At 42.2% G+C, this 9,712-nt stretch overlaps 1 protein-coding gene across 1 annotated transcript; it reads left to right on the top strand.

The window, feature by feature from the left end:
• The first annotated feature begins 251 nt into the window (after positions 1–251).
• Positions 252–9,390, top strand: Areg (amphiregulin). The gene is made up of 6 exons (XM_055595550.1): positions 252–548; positions 1,565–1,795; positions 4,037–4,244; positions 5,315–5,470; positions 7,594–7,702; positions 9,158–9,390. Exons 1-5 carry the CDS (start codon positions 485–487, stop codon positions 7,685–7,687), a joined length of 753 nt encoding a protein of 250 aa, XP_055451525.1. The 5' UTR covers positions 252–484; the 3' UTR covers positions 7,688–7,702; positions 9,158–9,390.
• Positions 9,391–9,712: the final 322 nt, after the last annotated feature.

Here is a 9,712-nt window from a genome sequence, read left to right as displayed (position 1 = left end):
TCCTGGGGCTTTGGCGGTCAGCGTCGCAGCAACGCTACTCCAGCTTAGAACACGCGTGGGAAAGTTTCTTTCCCTCCCCATTCCGTCCCTCCCCCCAACTCCCCGTGACAGGGCTCCAATTCCACTTCCTCCCGGGCTGCGATCTGCCGGGTTTGGGGGTAGTAACCTCCCGCGGCCTCCACCCACGGCGGGCCGTGACGTCACGGGCGGTGGCTCCCTCCCTCGGGCCTATAAAGCGGCAGGTGCTCGCCGCGCCCTGCGCCCTGCTCGCTCCGCTCCCCTCCTGACCCGAGGCCGCCGCCCCGACATCACCAGCCGAGCCCGAGGCGCTGGCCGCTCCCGCAGCGCGGAGCCCGGCGGGCTGGGCTTCCCCGCGCCGGCGCTCGCCCGCTGCTCCACGGTCCGGCTGCTGCCGCTGCCGCTGCCCCGAGCCGCCGCCGTCCCGTTGCCGCAGAGACCTAGACGCCGCCGCCCCGCGGGACCAATGAGAACTCCGCTGCTCCCGCGGGCCCTCCCGGTGCTGTTGCTGCTGATCCTGTTAGGTTCAGGTGAGCAGCCGCCGCCCAGGGCTCCAGCCCCTTGAATGCTGTCGCCTTTTGACCCCCTGAAATTTGTTGAACCTGGGACTAGATCCCCCTTAGCTCTCTCCCCTAAAGTTGCTCATGCTAAGAGGGTGAGAGAAGCAATTGGGGGGGGGGAGGGGAAGGGGAGAGTCTCTAGCATGACCCAAGGACCAGGCTGCCAGGGAATACCTACACTAAAATCAGCTGATGGCGACCTAAGAGGCCTTTCCCTTGACATCTAAAGAAACCGAGGTCAAGACGGGTGAAATGATTTCCACAAAAAATTTCCTCCTTCCAGGAGAGTTTGAGGACGGTTCTTTGCCTTCTGTCTCTATTCTTCTGTCTACTGATTTTATTTTTACCTTTCTAAAGCAGACTTAAAGCGCCCCCCCCGGGGGGGGGGACTTTGAAAGCATTGCTGCTGCCAGTGCTGTTTTGAGATTTTTAAAAAATCAAAGAGGAAATCAGGGTCTGGAACTCAGGGCTCTCCAAAGGTTACCTGGTGCTCAACTTTTTCTCTGTGTGGGAATAATAATGGATAAAGACAGTGAAAGTCGTTGCTCTTGGCCACCTTTGGCACTACTTTTTACATTGTGTGTACAGCTACAACAGTCGCAAACAAGTGTTAAAATGTATGAGCACCGGTTAAAAGGAGGCAGGTGAGAGCATCTGAGCAAACATGCAAATGAGACCTGAAGAGAGAGGCTACTTACGACATTGCCTGTTCCGTGATCCTACTGCCTTGACTAGGCAGGACTTTTTAAATGGTGGAGACTGATGCAGGCTATCTGTGGAAAAGAAAACCCAGATAACAAGAAACTCTAATTGGAGCAGCTGAGTTTGCTTCTCGGCAAGCTGTGAAGTTGCTTTTATGAATGACTCAGTCAAAGGAGAGAGAGGGAGAAAAAAAAGCACACGTACTTTGACAGGAGGAGGAACTCAAGTCTGCTCGGTTCACTGTGAGCCGAAAGCACCCAGACTCATCTCTGATTCTCCTGCAGGCACTTATGCAGCTGGGTTGGAGCTCAATGACACCACCTCCTCCGGGAGAGGAGGACTGTTTTCTGGGGACCACAGTGCTGGTGGACTTGCGGTTTCTGCGGGAAGTGAGGTCTCTACCACAAGTGAAATGCCTTCAGGCAGTGAACTCTCCACAGGGGACTATGACTACTCAGAAGAGTACGATAATGAGCCACAAATATCCGGCTATGTTATAGACGATTCAGTCAGAGGTGAGTGTGCAGGAGACAGAGAAAACGTCTGTGAGCTGTGGTTTCCCCCTTAGCAAAGTGGCGTGGTTATTTCGTATCCTACCAAGAGCTGTGTGTAGGTTGCAACCTATAGGTCCAAGGTGTTAACTAAAGTGTTATGTGTAGAAATCGTGTTCATTTTACACAAAAACTGAAGCTCAGAAAGGTTATGTGGTCGTAGGAGCAAGCACCTGAGTCAGACTTAGAACTTCAATATGCTTGATCCCAGGGTCTGTGTTCTTTCCCAACGTGCCACACAACCTGACCTCGATTCTGGGAGCACCGGCAGTCCTTAACCATTCCTGCGGGCCTTGTAGCACAGCATTTGTGTCCCCTCCCCACACTACCTGTCTTCAAATAACTGCACTTTAACACAAACAAGGGAAAATTTGAAATAATGACTGACCTTTAGAAATGTTAAAGAAGTATGTGTAGATTTTATTTTTATCCAAATAGTGACCCTTTTTTTTTCCTTTTGCTCTAATCAAACATATCTTTAAAAACACCTTTTCTTTTAAATGAGAGAGAGAGAGGCAGAGAGAGAAGGGGAGAGACAGATAAAAGCTTACTACCCTCATTCTGCTTTGTATTTTGAGGGAAGAAGAAGCCATTGATAAGTCAGATCTGGGAGCATCTCCCTTGGAGGCAGGGCGAAGGGATTTAAGAATTCTTCAAGGTCTCCTAAGATTTTCCCAGCAGCTTCCCTGACTCCTCCTCCTTTGGAGTCTCATGGAGCTGAGCAAGAATGGGTGAGGGACAGGTACAGAGACTGGAGTCGATAACAGGAGGGATGAACCTCAGTGGGCATTCTACTTCACTGCCTTGATTCTCATTCCTTTGTTGTTGTTGTTGTTGTTTTTAATAGATGTAGTGAAAAGGGGATTAGATTGGACCACCAAGGTGCACAGCATGCGGCCTCTTAAAGACCTGTTAAGTTGTTAACAGTTCTGGAGGCCAGACAAACTGTTAGTGGAGCAAGCGGCTAGTGCCTAGAATTGCAGTTCGGTGTATAAAGCTGAGATTGTTGGCCGAACTCATCTGGAAGGCTGTTTGGTTAGCTACCAGCGGTGTCCTGTCTATTGCAACACTTCAGCACAGTGACTATTACTGGGCTTGGACTTCTCTACCTAATAAAGTATAGTGATATGCATTTAAAACAGTTCTCCTAGAGGGCTTATTCTAACTTGCACTTTAGAATAACCAGAAGAAAGTTTCTGTATAAACACTGCATGGGCACCTATTTAACATTGCTTCTAATTTAGCTTTTGTTAATGCAATCAAAGTAACCTGCAAAAACTTTCCTACTATTTATCATTTTTCTTAAGATAGAGACCATGTCTCTGTCACCCCTGTTAGCCTTCTGTTAACATTTTTGTTGTGTTCTGTGTGATGGGTGCTTGCAGAGCCTTTGGGACTAGTGGTGTTTTTTCTTCTCGCTGGTCTCTGCTAAATTCTTTGTCATGCACACTTATTTGAGGATGAGCACAACAAAATGCACAATGTTAAACAACTCAACCCTTCCCCTTTCTGTCTTTAGCATGTAATTAACTATGCCTTTCATAGTCCTAAGACTCCAGATCTGTTCAGTTGAGGGGACAGTCTGAGGCATCAGGGACAGATATTTCAGTGCTGTTTTAAACATATTGTACACAACAATGACACCCCCCCCAAAGGTATCTGTTGTTCTTATTTTCTATAATAAGTGTTTTCCAGTTATCTCCACCCTCATGCAGTGCTCACTAACTTCCAACTTAAGAGCATGAGCCTGAGACTCATGTGGGGAAGTAAAATCAGCAGCTCTATCTCATACCACATCTTAATCAATGGTATTGTCCTTACTCAAGAGACAATGCTCTGATCGAAAAACAAACAAACAAAACAGGCTTGAACCTGTCAGCATGGTGTTTTCCAGTTGCTTCTCCTAGGCCAAGCTTCTTGTCTTCACTGAGCTATTTCTTTTCCTCTGTATCATGTGAGCTACAGTGCCTCTAACTCTGTGCATGCGTAGGTAAAATGGCTAAAGTGGCTTGCGACAGAGATTAGTAAGTACCGTCTGACACACATATTTGCAGGTTTATCATGTGTATTGTGTTAAATATTGAGGCAAAAATAGTTCTCAGTACTGTCACAGTCTCACATACTCCAGATAATTTTGAAGATGAAAAGAGAATGTTGACAGTAAATCTGACCTCAACATGTCAAACTTCTTTTTTTTTTCTCCAGTTGAACAGGTGGTTAAGCCCAAGAAAAGCAAGACAGAAGCTGAAAAGACTTCAGAAAAACCCAAAAGAAAGAAAAAGGGAGGCAAAAGTGGAAAAGGTAGAAGAAATAAAAAGAAGAAGAGGAAGAATCCATGTGCTGCCGAGTTTCAGAATTACTGCATTCACGGTGAATGCAAATACATCGAGAACATGGAGGAGGTCTCATGCAAGTAGGTTTAGAACCACATAAAATTCTTCAGTTCCTACACCATGTCTGAAACCCCCACCTACTGCTGACTTTTCCAGTGTGTAGATCAATGACTAGAAATATTAGGCTTCATGAACAAACATTCTGTCTGCACACCCAATTATAATGTAAGCACATAAAACTAGACAGAAGTTCTTAGCTCGAAGGCTGTAAAAAGTAGTGCAGACAGGCTGTACTTTTTTGACTACTGGAGTAAGGCATCATTTTATTATATAATATACATATACACATGTGCATACATATGCCTGTCCATTTATGTTAAGCCTTAAAGAAAAAGAATCTTAAAGTATTGATCACATAACCATTCATGATGTTCTAATGTTCCCAAACCCTCCCAACCTAACATTAAGCTATATGATAGTGGAGTGTAATAACTATGAAATGAGGCATTGAAATCATCAATTGGTCCTAAAGGAACACACCGAATAACTCACCATGCCTTTTTGGAATATCACCCTCACACCCAAACTAATCACAAATTTTCTTTTTCTCAAATTTTTACTTTCTATATTAATTACAGTTTATTCACTTTGTATCCAAGCTTTGGCCCCTTCCCTCATTCCCTCCCAATCTTACCCTCCCTCCCTCATCTCCTCCTATGCCCCTCTCTAAGTCCACTGATAGGGGAGGTCCTCCTCCCCTTCCATCTGACCCTAGCCTATAAGGTTTCATCAGGACTAGCTGCATTGTCTTCCTTGGTGGCCTGGCAAGGCTGCTCTCCCCTCAGGGGGAGGTAATCAAAGAGCCAGCCACTGAGTTCATGTCAGAGACAGTCCCTGTTCCCCTTACTAGGGTACCCACTTGGAGACTGAACTGCCATGAGCTACATCTGACTGAGCAGGGCTTCCAGTTTATCTCCATGAAGGGTCCTTGTTCTTAAAGATCTTTAGCTAGATCCATGTCTCATGGCTTTGCAGTACAGACAATGGTGTGGCTTTTCTAAGTGAAATTAAGTGATCTTTTCATTAAGTAGTTAACTCGAGTCGTAGAGAACCTCTTCAACAATTGTCTTTGTGAAATGTGATGTTACAGCTGTCATCATGATTACTTTGGTGTACGGTGTGGAGAAAAATCCATGAAGACTCAAAGTGGGGATGAGAGTGACCTATCCAAGATTGCGTTAGCAGCGATAACTGTCTTCATCTCTGTCATAAGCCTCACAGCGATTGTCATTTTTATCACAGTCCAGTAAGTACAACACAACTTCAGAATTTAACTCTTGTCAGTATTTCCATTAGGCTCTACTGTCATATTTTACATGACTTATTTTTGTGGCGTGTGACCCATGAACAGAACGGAATCAAAAATTGCATCACTTTGACTACCACTGAAATGACATACAAAGCTGTCTTCCAGAATTAGAACGTTTATTAGCTTAAAAACTGATATTTAATTACATATTATTTATGTTATTTCTGAAACTCAGAAAGTGTTAGTATCGTCTGTGAATGTTTTTAAACTTAAGCATTAAGCTTCTTAGAAACTAGTTGGGGTCATATTAAGCTCATGGCACCAAACATACTTCTTTGGCATTAAAAACAAAAACAAGAACAACCTCCCCCCACCCCCACATGATCTACCAGGGCTCAAATCAGCAGCCAAGGAAAAATATGTCTCTTCTCACAGTACAATGCAAAGTTCTGCACTTGTAATTTCACGGCACGGTGCTAGTTGGTTTACAGTTTAGACCTATTTTTGTCCTTCTCGGGTATAACAGTGTGGGAATGTATTGAGAAACAAGGCGAAACACTTCCTCCCGATGGCATGGTGTAGGCAGTGAGGACAAACTTTGTCACTGTGGTCCTCCCACACCATCTTTCCCGGGCAACAGCAGATCATACGCCTCGCTTCAGCACCAGAGAATGCCCACACTACAGTGTCCTAGGGCATAGGCACTGATGGGTACATGAGGATGGTATTGTCTGTCAGTCAAAAGCCACTGGATAGGGGAAGCTGGAGGAGGGCCCGCGTGGCTCTCGGATGACTCACTGTTACTAGGGCTTGGGAAAAGCAGTGGATTCATTATTCTAATTTTAGGTCTTGGTAAATTACTCTTAACAACTGGATGCTGTACGTGATCCATCATTGCTGTTCTTCAGGATACCGAAGTTATCTCCTGGCATTGTTTATTGTAATCTTAAATTCAAATCAGATAGTGATAAAATGACACATAAAAGCTGTTTTATTATGCACATGAAGTTTGATGTGCAGTTTGAATTTGTTTTGCACACCTGGAATTTCTTCTAGTGCCTCAAGCCAGGTATGCAAATGCATTTAGGAAAATGACACAGAAAGAATAGGAAAAAAAATGTGAGCTGAAGGCATTTCACAGGAAATGAACTTGTAGCTATTCAGCTTTCAATGCTCTAATCTTCTGGAAGAATGTGGAATGACTATTGTTTCATGTTGGCACTCAGTTTTCTTTGTGGCAGTGCTGAGGATTGAACTCAGAACCTCATACATGGTAGCCAAGTACTCAGAGGCTGAGCTACCTCTCTAGCTGTTTCTACTTTCTGAGACAGGATCCAAGTTTCCCAAGCTCTCCTTGAATTTTGATCTGTCTTGGCCTTTTGAATAGCTGGGATTATAGACCTGTGTCACTTTTAAGAACTGATTTCTCCTCCTGTGTTCTCTAAATTCTTATTATATTTGAAGCAATGTCAACACTAGTCTTAAGCCACAATTACTGAGTGTTTTGTTTTTTGTTTGTTTGTTTTTTTTTTTTTTTGATAATTGAAGTGAATATTCTTCTTTAAACATGACGGTATTCTTTGGGGTTTAACAGTAATGTATGGTAGAATAACTCAGGAATCACTGAAAGTAACAGACAACAACCCTTAAAATTTAAACTATGGGGTTTTGAAAATCGACTGCAACAATAAATAGAATCAGGAGTAAACATATTTGAAAATAAAACGAAGTTGTTTTGTAAACGGTGTATAAATTCTAATAATTTAAATTCACTTGGTAGAAATTTACATTCGTTCAAATAGATTCAATTATATGTGTGGAGTCCATCATTACCTCCAACACATAAGACATTCTAGTCCTGTGTGAAAGTTTTCATGCTGAATATACCTTTACATTTCAATGTTCTAGAAATGTGTTTCTATCGTGGCAGGATCAATGTCCTCTGAAGAAGAATATTGGCAAGATTTTGCAGTTGGGTTTAGGTTTTGGTTTGGTGCAACAAAGCAGCATATGGTGCTTATCTGTAAGAGGTCACAGGGAGAAAGTCCCCATTTTCATAAAAATCCCCACTGCACAGGTGGGTAGGATTTGCTAACAGTGGAATTCTGTGTTCTCCAAAGGGTTCGAAAACGACACTTCAGGGAATATGAAGGAGAAGCGGAAGAAAGAAGGAGGCTTCGGCAAGAAACTGGGAATGTGCACGCTATAGCCTAGCTGAAGACAGTACAGGTTTGGCCTTAAAAAGTTCAGCCCTCCAGTTAGATACTATAATTTTGAAAAACAAAAGCATTTACCTCAAGGCAAAACAGGAAATCTAGTCTTGTTTATGTATGAGCGTGAACAGCTGTTTTAGGGAAATGTTATTTTTTGAGTAAGCTTGACTTTAGTTTTGTAAAAGAAAGGTAGATGTGGGCAACTCCAGTCTTGTTCTCGGAAAACATAATGCTTAGTAGATGGAGGGAAACTATAAGGAATCAAAGTAATGAGGAAAGTAAAATATGTGTAATAAGAAAGAAACTGATGGAGTGGGAGGGAAAACATTCCAAAAATGGGAGAAACCAGTGGAGTGAACCTAGGAGCTGGGAAAGGTCATATACCTAAGATGGCCTTTGTGAGCTTGGGAAGACCTTAAAAGTCAGCAGAGCAATTATGAGGAAAGATTGGCAATACTGAGAGGTGAACAGGTCATTTTACAAACAGATATGGCCTGGTTCCAGTGACTGTTGGTTAGACAAAGGCAGTAATGACAGGGTGGGTTCACAGGATGGAGGGCCAAGGTCAGCTTATCATGTGAAAAAAGAGGAAGTGTGACAAGAATGTTACTTTAAAGAAAGGAAGGGGCACACACTTGAGAGTAGTGTGGTATAAATCTATAGTTTTATTTTTAAGTAGGAAGAGCTACTTGTAGGCAAAAGGTACATAGTACAGAGTTAGTGAAGAAGACCTTAGAAAAGAGGGGAGCAGGGAGATGGACACAGTGAAAATTGGTCCAGTCAAAACAATCGTATCTTTAGAAATTTCAGAACAATAATGTCATGTCCCTAACTCACTACAGTTCATAATTATGTGAGATGATTGTTAAATACTTATAGATACCCTAGGTCTACCAAATTGGAAGTTTTATTTTTAGTAAATATTCCAAATGGTTATAACTCATGAAATGGGTAACTGTTCATACCAATGTTATACGAAGTATTCATTGCACTTTTAAAAAATATGTCATCTTAAGGTAAGACTCAGTACAAGCATAGGGATGGAATAGGATATTAATATGCTGTGTGGGCATGTGGTGGCTGCCTGCTAACTGGTAGCTACCATTATTATACCCCTGGTACTAATTATCCTAAATTAACTGTATATCATAAGTACTGCAACACTTAATCTTAGTTTTTAATTAGGTCTATCTAACAGTGTATATTTGGTTGGGAAAACTATTTTTCTTCACTACATTTGCCTTTTTTACTAAGCAGAGTTTTAAACGGCATGAGCATTTGTAGTTTCCCACGTAGATAACTTAAGAAATGAAAGATGGAATCAAGCCAAAGTGGTGGTTTTCTGTAAGGCTATTTAGCACATCTCCTAGGTCATCCCAGAAACAGAGATGACAGAAATTCTGATTCTTAGAAATTTTCTCAAAACCACATTGGCCTGCAACTAACCTCTGACACTTTTCTCTCCTCACAGGATAACACGGAGTCACTGCCAAGTCTGACCGGAAGTGACGTATCGGTCTTCCTTTCTGTGAAGGAAGCGGAGCCTTCTGGTGGCTTCAGACTTTCAGTCATCATTTTTCATGATAGTCTTATTTCTGTACATAAAGAAATGTGTGGAGATAAAGTATTTTTTCATGTTGTAAATAATTTATTTAATATTTAAGTGTTATTTATTTTATAGCTCATTAAATTTTTTTAAAAAAACACATTGAGTTTGATTATCAGTTTTCTCCTGATATTTGATCAATCATTTACAAAGACTCCCTCCCCCCTTTTTACTGCTTTAAAAAAAAACTTTCATCATTTGAAAAGAGTCTCATGTAGAAATGTATGATTCTCCTGCTTACAGGAATGAGTGACTGTACCAGGTTTTAAAAAGTACTCTTAAGGGGAAAAATTCAGTAGCTTATTCCTCCCACAAATGCTAGTAATTTTGATAATAGTTCTAAACCATCCTTTCCTATTCTGTGTAATACTTACATGGAATTATGTCAGGATCTGAAATACACACTACACTGTTTATTCT

This window comes from Psammomys obesus, unplaced genomic scaffold (assembly GCF_907164565.1).
Source record: "Psammomys obesus unplaced genomic scaffold, mPsaObe1.curated_primary_1811, whole genome shotgun sequence".
In the NCBI taxonomy this organism is placed as follows: domain Eukaryota; kingdom Metazoa; phylum Chordata; class Mammalia; order Rodentia; family Muridae; genus Psammomys; species Psammomys obesus.
This window is presented reverse-complemented; position numbering and strand designations above follow the sequence as displayed.